General features: G+C 40.9%; 1 protein-coding gene across 4 annotated transcripts in view; it reads right to left on the bottom strand.

Annotated features, from left to right (window-relative positions):
• atp11c (ATPase phospholipid transporting 11C) overlaps nt 1–26,037 on the bottom strand; it is a 114,965-nt gene that overhangs the window by 22,242 nt on the left and 66,686 nt on the right. For all 4 annotated transcript variants that reach the window (XM_055643982.1, XM_055643983.1, XM_055643981.1 and 1 more), the window contains 16 exons: nt 25,899–25,963; nt 25,593–25,674; nt 24,944–25,085; nt 22,683–22,880; nt 22,021–22,194; nt 21,312–21,469; nt 20,597–20,668; nt 20,281–20,354; nt 17,261–17,364; nt 15,538–15,719; nt 9,540–9,806; nt 8,477–8,651; nt 7,594–7,696; nt 6,746–6,891; nt 2,338–2,397; nt 1,883–2,010 (listed from right to left, as the gene is read on the bottom strand). In XM_055643982.1, coding sequence (XP_055499957.1) covers nt 1,883–2,010; nt 2,338–2,397; nt 6,746–6,891; nt 7,594–7,696; nt 8,477–8,651; nt 9,540–9,806; nt 15,538–15,719; nt 17,261–17,364; nt 20,281–20,354; nt 20,597–20,668; nt 21,312–21,469; nt 22,021–22,194; nt 22,683–22,880; nt 24,944–25,085; nt 25,593–25,674; nt 25,899–25,963 — 2,130 coding nt within the window. The remainder of the gene's footprint in view (nt 1–1,882; nt 2,011–2,337; nt 2,398–6,745; nt 6,892–7,593; nt 7,697–8,476; nt 8,652–9,539; nt 9,807–15,537; nt 15,720–17,260; nt 17,365–20,280; nt 20,355–20,596; nt 20,669–21,311; nt 21,470–22,020; nt 22,195–22,682; nt 22,881–24,943; nt 25,086–25,592; nt 25,675–25,898; nt 25,964–26,037) is intronic.

Consider the following 26,037-nt stretch of genomic DNA (forward strand, 5'->3'; position numbering starts at 1 on the left):
TCTCAAGACAAAAGGAAAATCGCTAACAAAAATGCCATTGGATAAACAGATAGATCATCTATGGCAACATATTAGGAGTGCGATGCAAAATAAAGCAAATGCCCACACATCAAGCAAACAAAGGCCACTGAATATGGACGAACAGCAATAACAAATGTGAAATACCAAACAGCCTCAAGCTTGATTTCCAAATTAAATTTACAACAGTAATTGTCAAAAACATATTTCAAATTTGTGGTGACACTCTTTGACAACACAAGTATCCATGACAAATAAAATTATTCTTCATGTACATTGTTCCATCCAACAATTTTCTAAAACAATCTCAAAATTCCTCCAGAGTCCTTTCATGTTTCATTTAAAACAGTTTTGCGGTTCATTCTCAAGCTACGCGGATGGTTCATACACAAATCTCAGTTAGAAATATCTAACTATCCAGAACAAATTAATTTCTTGAACTGAAGGCAATTCTTAAAAACAACTCAAATGCGACCCAGTCTCCCAAAGACAAAATATACATAGGCTTGGTGAGAGTAGGGGCAGGAATAATACTTAGAATGGCATTAAAAGGTAGACATTTATACCAGAGAGTGAGGAGGAGAATCAGTGTGACAACAACAGCAAGAAAACACACTCGCTTGCTCTTCCTTCTCTTTAGAAATGACTGAAGAGAAAGGTTGAATCAAGTGTTAGGGCAACAACAGGGTTTGCCCAATATTAGTTTGTACTGAGACTGGATCTGTTGTGGATTGCAGGTTGGATCTGATGCTGCACGGTATCATGAAGCAAAACGCGGTGGAGACAAATTTCTGTGGGAAGCTGATCCATAGGACGGTTCATTAATTCTGGTAAAAAGAGTCAAAGGCTTCAGAAAAGTTGACAAAGGCCACGAATAGCGTCTGATGCCATTTCCCGTGGATTTATTGAGGTGTTACACGAGGACAAAGTTGCAGTTGTGGAAGATTTCAAAGTATTTTTCCAGGTGGCGTTGACTGCCTCCATCCTTGATACTCCTATGCTTGTCACTCACTGGATGGGGACTTGGATGTGTGGGATAAAGATGTATTTCACCATACTGAAGAATCTGTGCGTATCCTGGCTGTCACTGAACTGTTGGGTCACCTGTTTTCTTATTTTAATCTGCTTTTTTATTTTAGGTCACAGATTTTCTGATGGATGTCAACAGGGGTGAAACAAATTAAGATTCATATTGGCATGCGCATAAACATGTTCAACTGAATTTTACCCATTTGCATTGATTGTTCATTGATTGATGCTACACAACTCAAACTAAACTCAAATTCAAATTCTATTCTAGTTTATTTTTATCTCTAGAACTCAATTGTCCATAGAATTACTTATTTTCCTTTGAGGCTTGAAGTTTCCAATTTAGAAATACCTAGTGTTTATATCAACTGACTCCAGGATCTCCTGATCACTATCAAATCTATTCAAATTTTCTTGGTAGAGAAGACGAGCCTCTTCATAAGTACTGAACCAAGTTATCCTCTTTCCCCCTTGGTTGTGCCAGTTTTCCCAACAATGAATCAGTGAATCACCTGATAAGACTTTTAATATTCAGGGGATGCCGTCAACTGGAGTCAAAACAGATTAATAAAAATAAATTAAAAACTTAGAGCTAGATCTTTTTAATGTTGCCATTGTTAGGGAAATACCGAGGCAACACCCTTTTAAGAAAAATATTCTAAACAGAGAACATGCTTAAAAATCCCCACAGGGTTATCACAAGTAGCTGAACAGGTTTATTGGCCGCAAGCCTTGCTATCCTGTGTATGTTACATCATGATACTTGCGGGCTAATTTTACAATCTGCTTCAGGAAACTACCATTAAAACAATAAATAAAAATAATTGCTACTAACCTGTACAGGGAGGGGTCTTTTTTCAGTATTTCAATGTTTATATGCTGTTCCAGCAGACCGTACAACAGGATTGGCAGAGAAGTGAAGCTGATATTATAAAGTGTAAGATAAGTTGCATCATAGAGTGGCTTGAGTAAGGGATGGAGGGACAGAGAAAACAAATATAGTTCAGTATAAAATTCTCCAATTAAAGCAATAAATTAAAAATCGTCAACTAAATTGTCAACTCTGTTTTAGGTTTGCATTTCATAAGAATAAGGATAGGGGTGGATGTAAAGCATTTAATTTATTACTAGATTGATTTACTAGATGTGACATTACAATTTAGATTTGAGAACTATGGCTCCCAGCAGTCAAACACTTTCCACAGGGTCAAAAGCAAGTTTACAAACCATCCAGCCAGCTAGGCAGTGTCACCACCAATCTGCACCATAAACGGATCAGACAATACTAACCTGCTGAGAAAATCCACAGAAGAATTGGTATAAAAACTGAGGTAAAATGAAGCAAAGATTCTGCAAAATAAAATGAACACCATATAAATGTTGCAATTAGCAAAGAGACCTTTAATGTTCTTTTACCATAAAGGTGATAAAGCAAATTATTTAATTAATTTGAACCATGGGATCATGGGAAAAAATTCCTCTTCACATCCCTCAAATATTAAGATATATACCATGTTGAGTAGTTATTGGTACAAATATCAAATTATTACATTAGAGCAGCACAGAGCGCCAGAATCCCAGGTTCGATCCTGTGCTTGCGTGTTGCCCGTGCGGTTTTCACATTCTCCCTCTGATCATGTGTTGCCTCTGGATGCTCGTTTCCTCCCACATCTCAAAGACATGGGGGCTTGTAGGTCAATTAACCTCTGTAAATTGTTGCTCCTGTGCAGGAGTGGATGTGAAAGTGGGATAATATGGAACTAGTGTGAATGGGTAATCAATAGTTGGCGCGGACTCACAGGGCCAATGGTCCTGTTTCCATGCTGTATCGTTCAATCAATCAATTATTGGGGCCCGTAATTAACATAGATGCAATCAGTATTCAAATATTTTAACCAGAGACGGCACTCGGAAAAAGTCCAATTTTCTTGTATTGACAATTCGGTTTATTTTCAGTTCATGCTTAGCAGCACAAAGACTGTTAGTGGCAATTCCAATTATAATACATGCACTGGTACTTCACTTATCACTCAATATGTGCTTCTGGAAATGAGTGCGCTGACTGAATCACCCCTAAAAGAGATTAATGCATACTGCACCAATGAAGTAATGTGTTTGCATTGGCAAAGTGAATACAAGTAAGAGCTCTGTCCAGAAAGCTGTGAAAGTTTTTCATTGATTTTATCTTTATATGTTTCTCACATATTTTAAGTAAAATTCCTCTCCCACCCTTTTCCCACCCTCTTGTCCCATCAATCCTCAGGCCAAGAGCACTATAGTGGATCTGAGATCTGCAGGACAAAGAGTAGGATACCATTTAATTTTTAAATCATAACTTTTCACAGCAATGCAAATACTACCTCACACATCTCTGCTTATCTTCCCCATTCATAAAATATATTTTATACAATATATTCTAATTGACTTTTGAAAATCATTTGCATGTTGTTCTACAGAGGCTGCAAATTTCTTACCAAAGCATTTAAATGCCTTCAAAGTGCCAAGCAATTCAGCAATCCACATTCCACACGTTGATATGGTACTGAAGAGCACTAACTAAGCCAGAACAGAACTTTGTGTCCCAAGGAGAAGAGAGTAGCCTGTGCTCTCACTTTCAAGTTCCAAGGTTATTGAAGACACAAGGAACTGCAGATGCTGATTCACAAAAATAGACTAAATGCTGTAGTGACTCAGTGGGTCAGGTAGCACCTCTGGAGAATATTGATCAGGACCTTTTTTCAACAGAGGTCCTGACCTGAAACATCACTGATCCATGTTCTCCAGAGATGCTGCCTGACCCGCTGAGTTACTCCAGCACTTTGCGTCTTCCTAAGGTTATTGGTTTGTCCACTCCGAGACGCAAAGACATATTTCATCTTGTCAATGTAAATTAACAAACTGCAGTCAGATCTTTCCCCTCAGATGGATGTAAAAAATCTTACATTATATTATGAACAGGGGTAATTGTCAATATTATGCCAACCTGAAGCCTCAACAGGTTTGCTGAATGCCACTGTGTTTACAAATTCAAACCTGATTAGTTTTGATCAGGATATCAATTTTAAAATCATAACTTTTGCTGGAAAATTTACTGAGAAAAATTAGATGTTGCAATTCCCACAACTACAATAATTTGTCTGAGACAGGCACATATGACATGCAGAGCAAATGTGCTATTACAAGGATCTTAATATAATTTGCAGACGAGAAAGTTAATAGGGTAACAGAACAAGCTCAGCTCATAACTGAGGACCACATTATTAATGAAGCTGTAAGTCTATAACTATTAAAAAAAAATACTTTGTTGCGATAGTTCAATACCAAACTACAAAAGCAGCAATTAAATGGAACACAAATGTACATTGTTTAAGAAAGAACTGCAGATGCTGGAAAAATCGAAGGTCGACAAAAATCTGTTGAAACTCAGCGGGTGAGGCAGCATCTATGGAGCGAAGGAATAGGCAACGCCTTGGGTTTGAGGAAGGGTCTCGACCCGAGGTCATCACCTATTCCTTCCCTCCATAGATGCTGCCTCACCCATTGAGTTTCTCCAGCATTTTTGTCTACCTACAAATGTACATTAAATTTTTCACTGCAGTCAGCATGGTTTTGTATGTGGGAGATCGTGTCTCACAAATCTGATTGATTTTTTTTGAAGACATGAGCAAAAAGGTTGATGAGGGCAGAGTTGTAGATGTTGTGTACATGGACTTTAGTAAGGCGTTCGACAAGGTTCCATATGTAGGCTGCTCTGGAAGGTTAGATCTCATGGGATCCTAGGAAAGATAGCTGAATGGATAGCAAATTGGCTCCATGGAAGGAAGCAGAGGGTGAAGGTGGAAGGTTGCTTCTCAGACTGGAGACCTGTGACCAGTGGTGTGCCACAGGGTTCGGTGCTGGGCCCATTACTGTTTGTCATCTACATCAATGATTTGGATGAGAACATACAGGGCAAGATTAACAAATTTGCTGATGATACAAAAGTTAGTGGTTTTGCAGATAGTGAAGATGGTTGTGAACGATTGCAGCAGGATCTGGATCGATTGGCCAGGTGGGCGGAGGAATGGTTGGTGGAATTTCTTACAGAGAAGCGTGAGGTAGGACACGGAACAAGGGCAGAACCTACACAGTAAATGATAGGACGCTGGGTCGTGTTGTAGAGCAGAGGGATCAAGGAGTACAAGTGCATGGTTACATGAAGGTCGAGTCGCAGGTAGATAAGGTGGTCAAAAAGGCTTTTGGCACTTTGGCCTTCATCAGTCAGAGTATTGAGTATAGAAGTTAGGAGGTCATGTTGCCGTTGTATAAGATGTTGGTGAGACCGCATTTAAAATATTGTGTTCAGTTCTGTTATAAGAAAGATATTGTCATGCTTGAAAGGGTTCAGAAAGGATTTACGAGGATGTTCCCAGGACTAGAGGGTGTGAGCTATAGGGAGAGATTGAGTAGGCTGGGTCTCTATTCCATGGTGCGTAGGAGGATGACGGGAGATCTTATATAGGCATACAAAATCATGAGAGGAATAGATTGGGTAGATGCACAGAGTCTTTTACCCAGAGTTGGGGAATCGAGGACCAGAGGACACAGGTTCAAGGTGAAAAGATTTAATAGGAATCAGAGAGGTAACTTTTTCACACAGAGGGTGGTGGGTGTATGGATCAAGCTGCCAGAGCAGGTAGTTGAGGCTGGGACTATCCCATTGTTTAAGAAACAGTTGGACAGGTATATGGATGGACAGGTTTGGAGGGTTATGGACCAAGCGCAGGCAAGTGGGACTAGGGTAGCTGGGACATTGTTGGCCGGTGTGGGCGAGTTGGGCCGAAGGGTCTGTTTCCACACTGTATTAATCTATGTCTCTATCTAAGTCTAGTTCAAAATCTATAGCTGAATTCATGAGCTTCAAGTCAGTAAATCTGGCATATCATTGAACATCTAAGCCAGAGCTGATGTCCAGATAAATATTTCGGCCACAGGTAGTAATCATTCTAAACAACCAGTGGTACCACCACTGCCATGACCTCTGCTTTTAATATAAAGGTTATCTCATTTAGTCAGCAATTTAACCACCCATACCAACAAGGGGGCTGAAACAACAGAGTACGGGTCAGGTAATCAGGTGTGCGACAGAATACCCATCAATAGGCAGGATACGTGCAGTTGCAACAAAGTTCAAGACACATATTCAAGACAGAGCAGTTCAATTAATCATCTCTCTGGCTACCAGGACAATATGCTAGCCAGCCTCCCCACATTGACTTCATATATGCTTCACGCTGCCACGGGAAAGCATAATCAAGAACTGCTTTGAGATACATCGCTACCGTCCCTGGATTATATTGTGAAATTTGCTGGCTACCAATGTAGAAATATCACAGCGGGAATAGTGGCAGTCCATTTCTAACTCAGTGAACTTGCCAGTTCCATTCCCTATTACAAGAGATTTTAATGTGTGCTTGTGTTATTGTTGGGCTAAAAAGGATTAGACCTGGCTTAAGTGGTGAACAAATTTGTCATCACTGAATGGTTATACTCAGTATGGCATCCTGTCTGAGGGCCAGTGGCAACTGTTGAATAGACTGAAGAATGTCGTGACTCCAGAAGACAGAGAACAGGAATGAAATTTGAGGAGGGGCAGCAGGCAAAATATAATTCAATGAAGACATGCATTCATATGTATGTACTGTCCTAAATGGCAAACCTTGTAAAAGAAATATTGCACAAGGTGTGATATCCGGATATAGTACAAATGTCCATGAGTGAGCAGAAGTTTTCGTAGGTGTTTAAACTTTGGTATTGCATAATCACTATTTCTGGCTGCTTGACGTCCTTCCTTGCCCTTTAAGCCTGAAATACAAGAAAATAAATTTAAGTGTTTCAAGACATATTTGCATCTCTACTGAAATAATCAATATAATAAAAGCTGCAATCAAAAAAATAGCGGCAATGCACCAAATAAAAAACAAATACTAAATGCCAAGGACTAAATTACTTTATAGGGATTTTTCTCAAATGCGGGTACAGGTTCTATTGTTGCTCTGTAACTGTAAAACATCAATGAGATAAAACGTTGCTCTGCCCGTTGAGCTTGCCCCAACATTCAATATTGTGGTCAATCTTCCCCTTCCTTTTCTCACCTGATCCCACATTCCTCAGCTCCCTTCATAACAAAAAAATATTAATCTCATCCTTGATAATATGCAATGAAGATTATCGAACCTCCAGCAGTAAAAAAAATATACAGAGGTTCACAATTCCATGCTCGATAATCAAACTAGTGCTACTTTACAGCACCCTTCTAGGAAGAAAGGTCCACCCTCAGGAGTCTGAAATTATTCAAATACCTCGGAATGTAAAAGGGTTATATACAGTATTCACAATAGAACTGATTCAATAATCAGTTCCCTGGATTATGTGTAGTGCTTAAATGTTGATGGAATGATGCCAGTGAAAGCTACAAATGAAATCACAAACTATTCACAAATAATGCTGCCAACTGGTTGGTGATTACTCTTATTGTTCTGTTCTGACTCCAGAATATTTTCTTACCAATCCCAACATGTGCCTCCAGAACCATACTGACATCATTTGCACCGTCACCAATGGCTAAAGTAATGGGATGCTCTTTTGTGTTTTTCACCAGTTTTACAATCTGCAATAAAAAGACAAAAGTGCTTTGTTTCTTTGTATTGTTAAAAGATTCCCACTAACAGGATCAAAATGTTATAATTCATATATACAGAATGATATAGATTGTGATACCATGTCACCTTAATAGCACTAGTATTTCTGAAGGCAAGAGATGAAATTGATCTTTCAACATCAAAGTGGGTGGAGACCAAGTTTTGTTTTATAGTATATTTTGAATTAATGGACAGCAAATGATGAAAATTGTGACATGGGATAAAGAAGTGAATATTATGAGTCTGAAGAAGGGTTTCGGCCCGAAATGTTGTATATTTCTTTCGCTCCATAGATACTGCCGCACCTGCTGAGTTTCTCCAGCATTTTCGTCTACCTTTGATTTTCCAGCATCTGCAGTTCCTTCTTGAACAAGTGAATATTATGGACAGGATACCGTGATGGCTGAGAAAGCTTTATCTTGTAAGTGGAAAGGGGAGATCATAATTAGCCAAGCAAATTATCCCATGTTAGTGATGAAGACCTGTTCAATGTAAACATTTGGTATCATCATCACTGGCATTAATTCTGATGAAGAGATTGTATTGTATGGGATGACCACAGAAATATAGAAACATAGAAACATAGAAATTAGGTGCAGGAGTAGGCCATTCGGCCCTTCGAGCCTGCACCGCCATTCAATATGATCATGGCTGATCATCCAACTCAGACGCATGCATATAACAGTGAAGGATGGAAGGATGTATACATGAATAGACAACAGTCAAACAACAGCAATAAGTCAGTATACCTGCGCTTTCTGTAACGGTGCCATGCGGCAACACAAAACAGCAGTACACCTCTGGCATATTTGCAACAACAGGTTTTTGTAGTTACTTGTACCACCGTCTTGGGTTGGTTTCAGTATTAAGGACAGGGCAGCACCATCAATGATCAAGCCATATTCCTGTGTAACAGACCAACTTCTAGAATAGAAATTAGTGGAAATCTTTTAAAATGTGATGAACAATTCTAATAGAGAAGTTCCCCTCCACACCCCAACATGTCACTGATGTGATCAAAATAACATTTGATGCAGTTCATGTGTTCTGCCACTAGATGCCACTGCTCCTCAAGCACTGAGCCGGCATTCACTGAAGCCTTTGACTTGACCGGCAACAATCACTACACAGGGCTTAAATGTTCATTGCTTAATTCGCAAATGAGAATATTTCACCACATTAATTAATTTATTTGGCTTTCTTACAGTAATAAAGATACTTCACAGGATTATTGTCAGGAATCAAGAGTGTTTAATTGTCATAGGTACTGACAGTAGTCTGGCATGGAACTTCATAGATATATTTGGGAAAGTGACCAATGCTTGGTCAAACAGATTGCAGGGAGTGACTGAAAGTAATTCAAGAATTGAAAGACTAGGCAGCTGATGCTCTGCCACCAATGACCGACTAAAATGGAATATGCACCTTATAATAAGAACACTAAACCACCAGCAGTCCCAATATCATCAAATTCAGGGCTGAACTCAAGTGTTACAAAACATAAACAAGATCGCAATTTGCCAGGCTATAAGAGGAGATTAAGGTTTTTAAAAGGACGGGTGTGATAGATAGACAAAACTTCTGCCTGCATGAGAGTCATCCACAAGGCTCATGGCCATGGAAACAACCTCGGGATCTGATGTGACCTCAGTTGAACATCTCGCCCAAAAGCAGAACCTCTGTGCAATACTTCAGCAATACAGCATTGGTGTGCGAGCTTCTATCTTTGTGTTAAAATCTCTAGACTAAGAATTTAATCCACAACTTTTTGACTTGGGTGAGAAATAAAAAGAAAGTTTCGAAATGTCATACCTCAAAAGGCTTGCAGAGGAACATCGCTTGTCTTGGACAACCACCTTGTGGAGTTCCAGCAGCAGCTCGTGGATTTTCTCCGCGCCTCTTGCTCTGTACGTCTCAATGTTTTTGGTTGTCAGCTCTAAAAGCTTCATATTGGTATGAAAAAGCCTGCAGGCAAAACACGTGGCCTTTGCAGTTTCCATCTTGTCCCCTGTGAGTACCCAAACATTCATACCTGCAGAGTGCAGGGCTTCTATTGTTTCTGCAGCTTGATCTTGGAGCCTTGCCAAAGGGGAAAATAAAGGAAAACTATCAGAAATTTGATTTGTAAAAATTAAATATACCAAGAATTAATTTGCATTTTTTCCTTGTATGGACAAATATTTACTATATGCCCAAAATCGCTGCAGTTGTCGTTATTAACAATGCCTATTTCTGGTTTTCCAGTGGATATGTCTCCAAACTACCCAAAGCAGAAAGTAACTAGTTATTTACTGCAAGTATAAAAAAGACAAAAATACCAAGATCACTCAGGTCGGGGAGAAGTGGAAAGTTACAGATTTAGGACAATGAGTCTTCCCATAATTTGGAGACAATCATTCATTCACTTGAACTATTCAATCTTATGCAGTTATACAGCACAGATAAGACTCTCTGGCCCCACTTGTCCAAGCCGACCAATATGTCTATCTAGCCCTGTTTGCCTGTGTTTTGCCATATCCCTCTAAACCTTGTTTATGCATGTACAATTATAATGTTTAAAATAAGTTTAGACATGTACATGCTTTCTCCAGCAGTTCATTCCATAAACCAACTATCCGCTGTGTGAAAGTTGCCCTCTAGTTCCTTGTAAATCTTTTTCTTCTAGCCTTAAATCTAGCCTCAAGACTGCCCTAGCCTGGGGGAATGACAGATCATCCACATTATCTATGTCCAGCATGATTTTATAAACATCCAAGATCACCCCTTAACCTCTGATGCTCCAGTGAAAACAACCCAGGTCTCTCCTGCTTCTCATAGAATATAATATAAAACAGTATAGCACAGGAACTGACCCCTCAGCCGACAATGTCTGTGTCGAATATGAATCCAAACAACCACGTCACTGTGAATCCCATGCATCATATTATTCAGGATCAGTTAACCAGAATGGACCTTGTCAGATGCCTACTGGCATCTATGCTGTCCACATAGAAAACATCCTGTGCTCTACTGTCACTCAGCTTTGTCACCTCTTCAAAAAAACACAATCAATCCTTATAACTCACTCTCGAGTCCTAGTAACATCCTGGTCAATCTTCTCTGCACCCGTTTCAGATTAATGACATCATTTGTACAGTTGGGTTTTTCTTTAATATGATGCCTGACCAGAAGGATCAACTTTAATTTTTACTAGACCAAGTGGGACCCGTTGGGTCCCATCCTCTCAACGCGCGATTGCGGGGGAGGGCGGCCTGCGGCGTCACACACACACACACACCTGCGGCACACACACACACACACCCCTTGATATTATATTAATATTATTTATTCGCTCCTTTTACCCCATCCCCGCCCTATCCACTCACGCAAAGCCTCCAACTCGCAGGCGCATCTAGAGAAGGAGAGAGAGGGGGGAGAGAGAGAGAGAGGGCAGAGACAGAGAGAGAGGGGCAGAGACAGAGGGAGAGGGGCAGAGACAGAGGGGCAGAGAGGGAGAGAGAGAGATGGGGGGAAATAGGGAGAGAGAGGGGGAGAGAGAGGGAGAGAGAAGGGGAGAGATGGGGAGAGAAGGAGAGAGAAGGGGGGGGGAGGGGGAGAGGGAGGGAGAGGGAGAGGAGGGGGAGAGAGGGGGGGAGAGAGGGGGAGGGAGAGAGGGGGAGAGAGGGAGAGGGGGGGAGAGAGAGAGAGGGAGGGAGAGAGAGGGGGAGAGAGAGGGAGAGAGAGGTGGAGAGGGGGGGGGGGAGAGAGGGGGGGAGAGGAGGGTGGGGGCGAGAGAGCACGGAGAGCAGCCAAGCCCAGCCGAGACAGCGCGATGAAGAATGGTACGCGGAGCAGACCCATTGTGACATCTTCATCGAAAGACAGCGGTTTTTAATTAAAAGTTTTTCCAGATTTTTGAACATTTTCATTAATAACTCGAGAAATAAAGAATTAATTTTTCAGGTAATGCGATTTCAGACTCCACGGGAAAAATATGTAAAAATGTTACCATTAGCGCGTCGTTTTCTCGAGAAGATATGATTACACACAAACAACACACACACAAATAACTACACATCCAAGATCAAATGTTTAATAGTTGCTAGACCAAGTGGGATCCCTAGGGTCCCTGTCACACGGGAGGACTGGTCCCTCGACGCAACCCATTCCCTAATGCAATATTCCACCACTCACCCATCGCCCCCACGGGAGGCTTGGTCCCCCAACGCAACCCCATTCTCCAACGCAATATTCCACCACTCACCCATAGCCGACAACTGCGCAGGGGACTGCTCATTTCGCCTTATTCACCCTCCCTCATTTTCAAACTTAAAAACAAAATCCAATTGCAACTTGCTAGCTAGCAGAACTTAGTGTACTGTGACTTAAAAAAAAAAGCATTGGCGCTTGCTAGGGTTAGCAGGACTCAGTGTACTTAGATAACAACAATGTTGTGAGCAGGGTTACAATCCCATTGTGACGTCACAGCTGTAAGCACAGGGAATAAGCGAAAGACAGTTGTTTTTTTCCAAGTTTTTTGAGATTTTTGAACATTTTCATTAATAACTCGAGAAATAAAGCACAAAATTTTGAGATAAGGCGATTTTCAGACTCACGGGAAAAAATATGTAAAATGTTACCATTAGCGCGTCGGAGGGGGAGAAAGAGATGAGGGGCGACAGGTGAAAAAACAGAAACACACAAATGAACTACACAGGAGAGAGAGCCCGGGGGGGAGAGAGGGCCCCGGGGGGAGAGAGAGCAAGGGGGAGGAGAGGGCCCTCGGGGGAGAGAGGGCCCGGGGGGGAGAGATATTCCGGGGGGGAGAGAGAGCCCAGGGGGGGGGAGACGGGGGGAGCTTGGTCCCCCAACGAGAGAGAGCCCATTCTCCAGACGCCCGGGGGGGGGAGAGAGGGCCCAGGGCCGAGAGACTGCGCAGGGGGAGAGAGGGCCATTTCGCCTTATTCACCCTCTCATTTCAAACTTAGGGGGGAGAGAAAGCCAGGGGGGGGGAGAGCTAGCTAGGGGAACTTAGAGAGCCCTGGGGGGGAGAGAGAGCCCAGGGGGGGCGCTTGCTAGGGTTAGCAGGACTCAGAGCCCGGGGGGGAGATAACAACAATGGGTGAGCAGGGAGACAATCCCCAGGGGTGACGTCAGAGAGTAAGCACAGGGGGCGAGAGACAGAGTGTTTTTTTCCAAGAGAGGGAGATTTTTGAACATTTTCATTAATAACTCGAGAAATAAACCACAAAATTTTGAGATAAGGTGCTTTAACTTCACTGGAAAGAGGGAGGGGGGAAAGAGAGAGGGGCGAGAGGGGAGGGGGGGGGGGGGGGGTGGGGGAGAGCCCAGGGGGGTGTGGAAGTGAGGCCAGGGGGGAGAGAGGGGCCCAGGGGGGACAGAGGGCCCAGGGGGGACAGAGGGCCCAGGGGGGAGAGAGAGCCCAGGGGGGAGAGAGGGCCCAGAGGGGAGAGAGGGCCCGGGAGGGGAGAGAGGGCCCGGGAGGACTCTCTAGAATTTAGGAGTTTGAGGGGGGATCTTATAGAAACTTACAAAATTCTTAAAGGGTTGGACAGGCTAGACGCAGGAAGATTGTTCCCGATGTTGGGGAAGTCCAGGACAAGGGGTTACAGCTTAAGGATAGAGGGGAAATCCTTTAAGACCGAGATGAGAAAAACATTTTTCACACAGAGAGTGGTGAATCTGTGGAATTCTCTGCCACAGAAGGTAGTCGAGGCCAGTTCATTGGCTATATTTAAGAGGGAGTTAGATGTGGCCCTATGGAGAGAAGGCAGGTACAGGATACTGAGTTGGATGATCAGCCATGATCATATTGAATGGCGGTGCAGGCTCGAAGTGCTGAATTGCCTACTACTGCACCTATTGTCTATGTATCTATGTATCTAGGAGAGAGAGCCTGGGGGGGGTGGGGGATAGAGAGGCGGCGACCGAGGTGCCGAGAGAAAGCCCCGAGAGAATGAGATGCCCGAGCGTCTCTTTGAATAACGGGGGGGGGGGGGGGGGGGGGGGGGGGGGGGGAGGGAGAACGTGGGGGGGGGGGGGGGGGGGGGGGGGGGGGGGTGACGTCACTCGCAGCGCTAGCAAAACGGCAGCAAGCAGATCCATTGTGATGTCATCACCGAAAGAGCCGGTTTATTTTCAAAGTTTTATCAGATTTGTGAACATTTTCATAAATAACTCGAGAAATAAAGCTTGAAATATTCACATAAGGCGATTTCCGACTCCAGGCAATAAATCTCCATCGGAATATGTGAAAATGTTACTGTTAGCGCGTTGTTTTTTCGAGAAGATGTGATTACGCACAAACACACACACAAATAAAGAAACATGATCAGTGTTTTAAGTATATAAGGTATGATATGGATTTCAAATTAATCCCTCTGGAGCATTATTTCATATTGATACACTTGGAATATAAACGGAAAATGTTGTGGCCACCCTTCTCTCCCTCACCCGACTCATCTGCCAATCAACCCATCCTTATCTGGATCCACCACTTACTAGCTCTCACCCCACCCCGTCCAATCACTTCTTTTTATCAGTTATCTTCCCTCTACACTAACAGTCCGATGGGGGGTCTGACCTTAATGCCATGGTCCATTTCCCTTGAGTGATGATACCTGATCTGCTTCGTAGGATATGAGGATGGACTGCCTGCAGTCATAACAGACACAGACACCATTTGGTTTGAAGAAGGAAACTTTACTAGAGGTCATCCAGATAACCTGCACCCTGATCTCTGTATTTATCTCTGTGCCCCTGCTGACTACAGCTGATCATCTTCCATTACTTTAAAGTTCATCGCTTTCACTCAATACTTAATACCCAGGCTGAGTTTAGAATTTTTTGATTGTCCCTCTCATTACATCAATTTTTGATTCAACAGAGGAAGGGAATTAGCAATTCAAGGAGGAATATCTCAGAATGAATACATCCTGAAATAGGCTTAAATATAATGATTCATGAAATAAATATTTGATGTATGATGTGATGCTCGCTAGATTGACTTTGCACAGTACCTTCCACCTAACAACGGAACAGTGCAGCAAGTATAAAAATAGGAATTTTTGTATGAGCTACATTTCAATAGTTTGAAAACTTTCCTTCAATCAAATTTTTTTCTGATCAGCAAGTTTTCCTAGAATTTACATAATATTAACTACGTCAGGGAGTGATGGTTGGGATGTTTACACATAATTTACATTCAAATATTGAAAAATCCCATTGCCTTTCTTTCTAAATATGGATTGATTGAAGAAGGAGCAAAGAACTGCTGAGGCTGGTTTACACAAAAAGACACAAAGTGCCAAAGTAACTCAGCAGGTCAGGCAGCATCTCTGGAGAAGTTGGGATGGGTGACGATTCAGGTCGGAGCGCTTCCTCAGACTCTTCTTCTTCCACCACAATCAGTCTGAAGAAGGGTCCCAAAGAAACATCACCTATCCATGTTCTCCATGCTGCCAGACTCGCAGAATTAATCCTGCACTTTGTGTCCTTTTATAGCTTGAAACATTAACTATTTTCTTGTTCACAGATTATATTGCCTTAAGTTTCTGTCCTTTCCAATGAAAAGGCAATTAACAAGGGTCATTTCAAGATCAAGGTCAGTTTATTGTCACATGTACCAATTGAGGTACAGTGAAATTCAAATTACCATTCCAATTGCTATCCACATGAGAAAGCCATATATCACCAAACCACCATCCTTCACCTTTTAGCTAATAGTAATAGAGATATGCAGTCCAGCTAGAAGCATCCAAGGATAAAGGCTCCTAGCATAGAATATACATTGTTCACTCAAAATACTTACTTATCCTCCACTGCTGTTGCTCCAATTAAATGCAAACCATTTTCAATATCATCATAAGCTTCTGCTAGCTTTTCGTCTCTGTCCTTTAGAGCCATTTGGGCAGCATGAAGCTGTGCACTGATCTGGTCATATTCATTCTGAGTAAGTTCCTTATAAGCGACACATAGTGTTCTTAAACCATCCTGAAAAGATATAATTGCAACACAAATCATACAACAGATATTTTTAATCATTAAATGTTATTCATTAATGTAAATCACAAATCATTTTGTGGAGTTTTTTTTCCTTTAAATGTCTTATTTTACTGCATTTTGGCCAGTTCAAAATAAACAGATTGCAAACTTGACAGAATGTGTACACTCAAAACTGCTAATTGCTAATTTACTGGAAGATCAGCCAGTAAAGCGATCCAAATGAAAAATATAATTATGTTCTTTTCCACCTGAGAAGATGAGCACTTTGTCTTCATAGCATGGAACCTTTTACAAACTAGTATATGTAGACAGTACATGAAAACAGATCCTTAGCCCAACTCATCCATGCTGACCAAGATGTTAATCTAAGCTGGTTCTACTTGCCTGCCTCTGGCGTATATCCCTCTAAACCTTTCCCATCATGTACCTGTCCAAATGTCTTTTAAATGTTGTTATTGTTCCTGCCTCAAACACATGATGCATATTCCTCCACTCACTATATGAGCTATCTAAAAGCCTCTTAAAATTCCACCACTATCTGTGGGGCAAGTGTAAAAAACCTACCTCAGATTTCCTTTAACTTTCCATCCTACTTATGCCTTGCTTAATTTTATAAACTTCTATAAGGCCTCTCCTCATCTTTTAATGCTCTCAAGAAAACCACCCAAATTATCCTACCGCTCTTTATAGCTAATACCCTCAAATTCAGACAGCAACCTAGTAAACCTCTTCTGCATGCTCTCTAAAGGCTCCACATCCTTCCTGCAATGGGACGATCAGAACAGCACAAAATACTCTCAATGCAGCTTAACAAAAGTTTTATAAAGCTGTAACATAACTTTCTGATTCTTACACTCAATGTCACAACCAATGAAAGCATGCGTACCATATGTCCTTTTTACCACTATCTGCTGGTGTTTCTAATTTCAGGGAGCTATAGACTTTAGAAGTTAAGATTTGAGAGTTTAACTTAGACTAAAGATATATTCAGTCTCAGAATGTTACCATACAGGAGGCTATTCAGCACAGGCTCCTGCAAGCGCAATTCCCTATAATTCCGCAAACTCTTTCAATTCTAGAGTTGTCCTATTCTTTTAAAATTTTAATTTTAAACATGGAATTTTCTAAGTGCGGGAAGGGGGAAATTAAACTCATACAAGGAAAAATAAAATAACTTTTTTTTCCTGAAAAATCTTCAACTTATCTTCACTTCATGGAAGATCTACTCAGCTTCAGGAAAATGTTGTTTTTGTCTAATCTGGACCACCAATCTCAAACTTTGACAAATACAAGTCTGCAAGCAATTGAGATATTCTTCAAGTTCAACCACTTTTTTGGCGAGATGGAGGAATTACACAAAGATGATTCCATAAAGTATAATGTATAACAAAGTAGCTTTACCTGGAAAGTTCATTAATATTCAATTTTTTCACCTTGCCAAATAAAAAATGAGGACATTTCAATTTAAAAGCCCAAATTAAATGTCAAGAAAATAATTTATAAAGACACTTTAGAAGACCAGGTCTTACCACTGCACAGTGTTCCACATGTAGTTTTATTTCCTCTTGTTTTCCAGCATTCACCCTTGGAAAAACGGAAGAATCCGCTCCCTTACAGAAAAGGAAAATTCTTCCTATGGCACAATAAAATAAAGATACCAGAAGTAATGGATTAACTTTTGATAGGAACTAGAACTTGAAGAATTAATGCAGCATACAATCTTCTGGAGGGGTTAATAGAGTCAGGTGATAAGAGTATTTCGGTCCATGCTTCACCTTCATTTCCTACCAGATTCCATCACCTGTAGCCCTTTGATAAGAGGGATGGTTGAAAAGAACCATGGAGGCAGGGAGCTGATAATGGCGACAAAGGGGTGCTAGTAATAGAATCCGACAGGAAAGGAAGGTGAGAAAAGAACCAAATAAGTGCCACCTGACTCTAGCTGCTCTTCAAACCCTTCCTCACCTGGATCCATCTTATCGCCTGCCAGTTCTTGCACCATTCCTCCTCTACATATTCGCTAATTCCCCTCTTCCCTCAGTCCTGATGAAGAGTCACAACCCAAAATGTCCACTGCCCATTACTCTCTATAGGTGTTACTCAACTCATTGAACTCCTCCAGCAGATTTGTTACTTCAAATTCCAGAACTTAGAGATAATATATATAAGCATCTGGATAAACAGGGTCTGATTAGGAACAGTCAACATGGATTTGTGCCTGGAAGGTCATGTTTGACTAATCTTCTTGAATTTTTTAAAGAGGTTACTCGGGAAATTGATGAGGGTAAAGCAGTGGATGTTGTATATACGGACTTCAGTAAGGCCTTTGACAAGGTTCCTCACGGAAGGTTGGTTAAGAAGGTTCAATGGTTGGGTATTAATGGTGGAGTAGCAAGATGGATTCAACAGTGGCTGAAGGGGAGATGCCAGAGAGTAATGGTGGATGGTTGTTTGTCAGGTTGGAGGCCAGTGACTAGTGGGGTGCCACAGGGATCTGTGTTGGGTCCACTGTTTTGAGAGGCTGGTGAAGAATCACATCTGCGCCTTCCTCCCTCGGAACATGGACCCGTTGCAGTTTGCATACCGTCCAAACAGGTCCACGGACGATGCGGTCTCCCAGGTCTTGCACACCGCTCTCTCCCATCTGGACAGCCAGAAGGGGGGCTACGTGAGGATGCTGTTCATAGACTACAGTTCAGCCTTCAACACGATAGTCCCCACCAGACTGGCCGGGAAGCTACTGGAATTGGGGCTCAACACCTCCTTGTGTGCCTGGGTCCTGGACTTTCTCACCGCCAGGCCCCAGGTAGTCAAGATGGGAGGGAATACATCGAAGTCCCTCACCCTGAGCACAGGATCGCCCCAGGGTTGCGTCCTCAGCCCCCTATTGTACTCCCTGTACACACATGACTGTGTGGCTAGGTTCAGCTCCAATTCAATAATTAAGTTTGCTGATGACACTGTGGTGGTGGGCCTGATCTCAGACAATGATGAGAGGGCCTACCGGGAGGAGGTGGCTGATCTAGCACTCTGGTGCCAGGAGAACAGCCTCCTCTTGAACATCAAAAAAACGAAGGAGCTGATCATGGACTTTAGGAGGGCACATCATCCGAGGACGTACACTCCATTGAGTATAAATGGGGATCCTGTGGATAGGGTGAACTGTTTTAAATATCTGGGAGTCCACATCTCTGAGGATATGACATGGTCATCACACGCCTCAGCACTGGTGAGTAAGGCAAGGCAGCGCCTTTACCACCTCAGGCAATTGAGGAAAGTCAGAGTGTCTCCGAGGATCCTCCAGTGCTTCTACTCAGCGGCTGTGCAAAGCATCTTGTCCGGAAATATTACCATCTGGTTCGGGAATTGCTCTGCCAAGGACAAGAAGGCTCTGCAGAGAAGTGCGTTCGGCCGAACGCACTATGGGAACTTCACTCACCCCCCTGTAATGAGGAACTATACAACAGGAGGTGCAACTCCAGAGCAAAACAAAATCATGAGAGACCTCTTCCACCCCTGCAACAGACTGTTCCAGCCGCTACGGTCAGGCAAACGCCTCCGTTGCCATGCAGTGATAACGGAGAGGTTGAGAAGGAGTTTCTTCCCAGAGGCAATTCGGACTGTAAACGCCTTTCTCACCAGGGACTAACTGTACAGAACGTTTTTCCTTCTATTATTTATTATGTAAAATAATATGTGTGTTATGATTGTGTTTATAATTTGTTTGGTTGTTTTGTTGTTCCGCGAGCATTGCCACTTTCATTTCACTGCACATCTCGTATGTGTATAAATAAACTTGACTTGACTTGACTTGACTTGTTGTTTGTCATGTACATCAATGATCTGGATGATGGTGTGGTAAATTGGATTAGTAAGTATGCAGATGATACTAAGATAGGTGGGGTTGTGGATAATGAAGTAGATTTTCAAAGTCTACAGAGAGATTTATGCCAGTTGGAAGAGTGGGCTGAAAGATGGCAGATGGAGTTTAATGCTGATAAGTGTGAGGTGCTACACCTTGGCAGGACAAATCAAAATAGGACGTACATGGTAAATGGTAGGGAATTGAAGAATGTAGGTGAACAGAGGGATCTGGGAATAACTGTGCACAGTTCCCTGAAAGTGGAATCTCATGTAGATAGGGTGGTAAAGAAAGCTTTTGGTATGCTAGCCTTTATAAATCAGAACATTGAGTATAGAAGCTGGGATGTAATGTTAAAATTGTACAAGGCATTGGTGAGACCAATATGAGTTATATGGACGGGAAAGGAATGGAGGGTTATGGTCTGAACGCAGGTGTATGGGACTAGGGGAGAATACGTGTTCGGCACGGACTAGAAGGGTCGAGATGGCCTGTTTCCATGCTGTAATTGTTATATGGTTATATGGTTAATTGGCATTTTTGTCATTATTAATGAATCAATTATATTTCAATCAAATTTTCCAAAATAAAGCTACACATCTACCCATTAATTGTACAAATTGTTAAGCAATAATTTATTTCTATTCTTGCAGATAGTTTTTACTATTGTCATTAAAAGCACACTACCTGAATGATCTTTTACTATTACACTCATGCGTCGGCGAACAGGGTCAAAGCTAAGGATTTGCAGAAGTTCATACCTGCAACAAGATCAAAAAAAATGTTTACCCTAAAAATCAAACTAAGAATAGTTGACACACAGCAAAAAGCAAAGTGCTGGTGCAACATAGCAGATCAGGTAGCAACTGTACAGGATGCTCGAGGGGTAGAAGCTTGTCAACTCTGATGATATTGCATTAACAATTATTAAATCAACTCATAATTAGTAATACAAACTGATGAAATGATTATGGATCACAATAAAAGGGAGAAAAATACATACATTTCAACTTCCTCGTCTCTGTTTTGTACTTTCATCAAATTTTTCTTCATTCCTTGGAAGGTGAAGCCCAACCTGTTATGGAAGAGTCAAGACTTTAATTGGTCATATGCACATATACACGTTGTCCTTTATTAATACACGAGGAAGATTAGGTCTCAGAGTTACTCAAGAAGTTGTACCACTGGATTATCACAACAAACTTCAAATACGACCCTGTGACAATTTTCATTTCAGATTTTTACGCCTTGCCTATTTTCTGTGCATTCTTTGGTTCCTTCTTGCCAAGTACTAAAGTAGACAGACACAAAATGCTAGAGTAATTCAGTGGCCCAACCTTGCCTATTCGGATTGAGACCCTTCTTCAGACTTGAAACGCCACCCATTCCTTCTCCCCAGAGATGCTGCCTGTCCTGCTGAATTACTCCAGCATCTTGTGTCTATCTTCGGTGTAAACCAGCATCTGCAGATCCTTCCTACACAAGTACCAAAGTAGTTTGTCGTACGGACAAAGTGTAATGATGTACCCTCAATGTTATAATAAATATATATTTTGCTGAAATGATCATTAGGTAATAACATCGCTAATGAAACTGCCTGACCTGCTGAGTGTTTCCAGCTTGCTTCTTTCAAAAAAGAAAAATGTTACGTTACAAACAATACAGTCCAACAAACAAAATACTCTTTTTGACCCCAGTTTAAATGTCTGGATTCTTACGTTTTAGCTCCTTGTACTAAAGCAACTTCATCAGGAGAGGATGAGATGTATGTGCATTGGGTCCCTTGCTGCTTTACCAAGCCGTCAACTTTGTCCTCGACTTTTATCTGAACAGTGTGGCATAGACACAAAGCACGAAAGAACAGCTCTTCTTTTTCCTAAACGGCACATTTATTGCACCAAAGATGAGATTTGAACCAACATTCATGCTCAAATTAAAAGATATAGCATGCTACGAGTTTCAAAACATTTTAGACAGTCAAAAAGGATGATTAAACAAACTGACCAGATCGATCTGAAAGGTCATTTACTTTATTGCTTAGATAAGTTATGCTGGTTTGAAACCGACAGTCCCCATTGACTGAACAACGCAAGGCCCAGAGGAATTTATGCACCTTCACCCAGATTCACTCCCACTCCTGCTAAAAGGGATTTGGAAAGACACAGACTACATAGTTAGTCTCTAAAACTGCTTGTTGTTGCCCTAAACGTAACTGAATGGCTATATCGTTGGGATAGTAAATTCAGATCAGCTATCAGACATATGTAATGTGCCAAGTAGTATAACAGAAATGACTAAGAATCATAAATATGTTATCAAGTTAAATTAAAAGACACAATACCTACATAACTGAGGGATTGGTTTGAAATTGTTAGCAAATCAATAATAACTATATTTAAAGTTATAAAAGACAGCAAGATTATTTACCTTTCCAGCCATTCCACAGATTCTACGATGGGGACCATCAGTTGAAGAAAGGCCATCTACAACCGACAATTCAACTCCTACGTGTTTATATTTGAATCCATCTATACAACATTCAATAAATTCCATGTTGTTCTCTGTCAGGGTTCCCGTTTTATCAGTGAACACATACTCGATCTGTAATCAGTAAGGTGGAAGTGGGGAGAGAATACGTACATTCACAATCTATTTATGTCAATTGAGGAAGTACTGCTCATTTTGAGCTGTCTACAGTAAAAAGTACAAACACTATAAAAAGGAAATCATCGTTTTTCGAGATAGATTTGAAAATTAATGCAACATAACAAAACTAGCAGAAATTTTTAAAAAAAGTTAAAACACAGCAGGAAACATGTTTTACACAAGTTAGCCTCGAAGGGATTATTTTTTGCATATAGCACAGAAACATGCCCTCGGTCCACCAATTCTGTGTTGACCACCAAGCACTCATTTACCATTAGATTAAAAATAACATCATGAAAATGAAATTGCATTTTAATCTGGTAAAATCATTTGCAAGTCAATGTAAGAACGTGCTCACAAGACGTTAAATGGCAAGTCCACAATAAAGATACTTTTACAAAAAAAAATCACAAAATAAACAAGAAATTTTCTCTGATACGAACCTGTCCCAGCTCTTCGTTGAGATCAGATGTGTTCACTAGTGCACCTTCACCCAAATGATCATCATACATATCTTTATCCCATGTAATGAAGTAAGAACCCAAGAATTTCTGCATCTCCACAGTGACATACATGGAGACAGGAATAATGAAATTGAAGAGTACCATGTAGGAGAGGAAGTCGGTGAACATCTTGATAAACTGTGAATAGAACAGATCATGAGCTAACTGTTTGGAAACAGCTGGCTGACTGCCTATATCTCCCAATATAAAATATTTTTTAGTTCTATCCTTTTGTCTTAATGTCTAAAAATTGCTTGATCAACCAAGGACTTGGTCAATCATGGTTGTTACTTCCCAATGTTTACACGTAAAATTGAAAGAAACTGAAGACAAACATTACACAGCAATCAACTCCAAACTTAAATGTAACCAATTCAGTCTTAGAGTTATTTATTATTGCAACTAAATGCTTTATCTGGTGTTTGTCAAAGCCTGTCCATGTTGATAACTCTTTAGATCAACTCCATTCAAGACAAAGTTTAATTTTACCATACATTATATAATGTTACATATTTTATATATAATAATACTCAACAGCAGCAGTTTCCATACATTGAGGTTTTTTTTCATACAGATTTTTTTTTTTATTGTGCACTGTATCCTCCAACAGTTTCTTTGCGAAAATTAAATAGGAAAGATTGCTGAAAATTGATTTGATGGTAAACAGTACTGCCAGATCCTTGTGTTGGAAGGATCTGCAGATGCTCGTTTATATCGAATATAGACACAAAATGCTGAAGTAACTCAGTAGGTCAGGCATTTCTGGAGAAAAGAAATAGCTAATGTTTTGGTCTAAAGAAGGTCTTCAGGGTCTGAAAACAGGTTCCAGGTACAGCAAGCAGTGACAGGTACAGCAGGCAGTGAAGAAAGCCTTCATTGCGAGAGGATTTGAGTTTAGGGGCAAGGAGGTCCTACTACAGTTGTACAGGGCCCTGGTGAGAACGCACCTGGAGTATTGTGTGCAATTTTGGTCTCCTAATTTGAGGAACGATATTATTGCTATTGAGGTAGTGAGGCGTAGGTTCACCAGGTTAATTTCCGGGATGGCGGGACTGACGTATGATGAAAGAATGGGTCGACTGGGCTTGTATTCGCTGGAATTTAGGATGAGAGGGGATCTTATAGAAACATATACAATTCTTAAGAGGATTGGACAGGGTATATGCAGGAAAAATGTTCCTGATGTTGGTGGAGTTCAGAACCAGGAGTTTAAGAATAAGGGGTGGGCCATTTAGTACTGAGATGAGGAAAAACGTTTTCACCCAGAGAGTTGTGAATCTGTGGAATTCTCTGCCACAGAAGGCAGTGGATGCCAATTCACTGGATGTTTTCAACAGAGAGTTAGATTTAGCTCTTAGGGCTACGGGAATCAAGGGATATGGGGAAAAAGCCGGAACGGGGTACTGATTTTGGATGATCAGCCACAATCATATCGAAATCATATCGAAGGGCCGAATGGCCTACTCCTACACCTATTTTCTATGTTTCTATGTTTCTGTGGTTCCGACCTGAAGCGTCACCTAATCCTTTTCTCCATAGATGCTGCCTGACATGCTGAGTTACTTCAGCATTTTGTGTCTACCATCAGAATCTTAATTCCTAACAACCCAAGCCCAAAACACAATATAAAAATAACTGCTCCAGGAAAAGCGGGAAAGGACTCAGTTGGGAAATCCAAGTTATTCATAACTTAAAAAAAACTCAAAGTGATGGAGTAACTCAGCCGGTCAACTCAGCAGGTAGAGTAACTCAGCAGACAGCATCTCCGGAGGACATGGATAGGTGACGTTTTGGGTCTGGATCCTTCTTCAGGCTGATTGAAGTATGTGGTCTAATTGCAGTTGTTGTCCCGAACCAAAACATTGCCTATCCATGTTCTCCAGAGAAGCTGCCTAATCTGCTCAGTTACTCCTGAACTATCTGTTTTGGTAAGCCAGCAATTGCAGTTCCTAACCATAACCTTTCTTTTAAAAAATGATTTTGTGGGTTAGGATTATTAGTGTCTTGAACATTTGATATAATGTTTAGTTCATGAAAATGAAATTACAATTGGACTGTTGAAAAGAAAAGAACAGAATCAGTGAGATGGTTAATCATCCTTAACTACCAACGAGCAAAAGTTATTAAACAAACATCATCACCATCCTATTTAATACAAATCTTCCATTTGAGTACAAAGTAATTGTTTTAAATGTACTTGCCTTGTTTGTATTTTTTTCTTTTAAGCTATACCATGGTTCATCATTTGTAGGATCAAGTTGCCAGATGTACTTCAATGTAGTGCCTACCAAAGATTTACTGACCAATATGCCCAAATATACAATTAAAAATACATTAATAGACCTGCAAGGGAATAGCAAAAATAAAAAGGGGAATTACAATGATTGTACCAGGAATCGTTGAGAATACAACAGGAACCATTATTGTGTTTAATGTAGATACTTCTAGTTTCCATTGTCCCTTGCACAATGACCCAATCTCTCCTGTTGTTTCGCTTTTCAACATTCTGTACTCTGACAACTTAATACACCTGGTTTACTACCGTATCAAATTCTCTGCTGCATTCTAACAAATTAATCAGTCTTTATTTGAGGCATTTCTCTCTGCATCTCCGTATTTTTCCTATACCGCCTCTTCGATTGTTATTAAAATTCTCAATCTACAATATGTGTAAAAACTAACCTGTCAGTAACCTTCAGGATCTTTATTAATCTCAAAAATTTCCCCTTAAAAATATTGCACAATAAAGTCCAAACTTGAGTCAATTTCGGAACATATATGCCAACATGTTAAGTGGCAGAATTACAAAATTCCACAAATAATGTATATGTTGGAATGATAAACCATTACTTCTCCACCACTGATCGTTTCTGTGATTTTCCTTGGTAGTTCAATGCCATTTTGGTTTCCATCCCAGTATATATGGAAACACCTGCAATCCACATGATAAAGGAATGTTTTTTCTTCAGTACACACAAGCACTTTATTATTGAAAACATTTGAAAAATAGCTTTAGTTCTGGAGTATACAGCCTCGCAGAGAACATAAAAGTTTCACAATGAAGCAGATCTTCTAGAAAAATATAATTATAACTAAAGTTTTTTCCAATGCTTTACGTAAATACAATTATTTTCATATTTAAGCATACAAATTTACCATATATCTGGTCAGTGTTTTTCAAGGTTGCTCCTCTCAGCAGCAGGTTCTCGGGACCCAAAGATCTAACATAAATAGGCAAAGCTCAATTTCAGATTTAAGGTAGAAAATAATCTGAACAACAGCTGGAACATCCCTT

Source organism: Leucoraja erinacea, chromosome 12 (assembly GCF_028641065.1).
Source record: "Leucoraja erinacea ecotype New England chromosome 12, Leri_hhj_1, whole genome shotgun sequence".
Classification (NCBI taxonomy): domain Eukaryota; kingdom Metazoa; phylum Chordata; class Chondrichthyes; order Rajiformes; family Rajidae; genus Leucoraja; species Leucoraja erinaceus.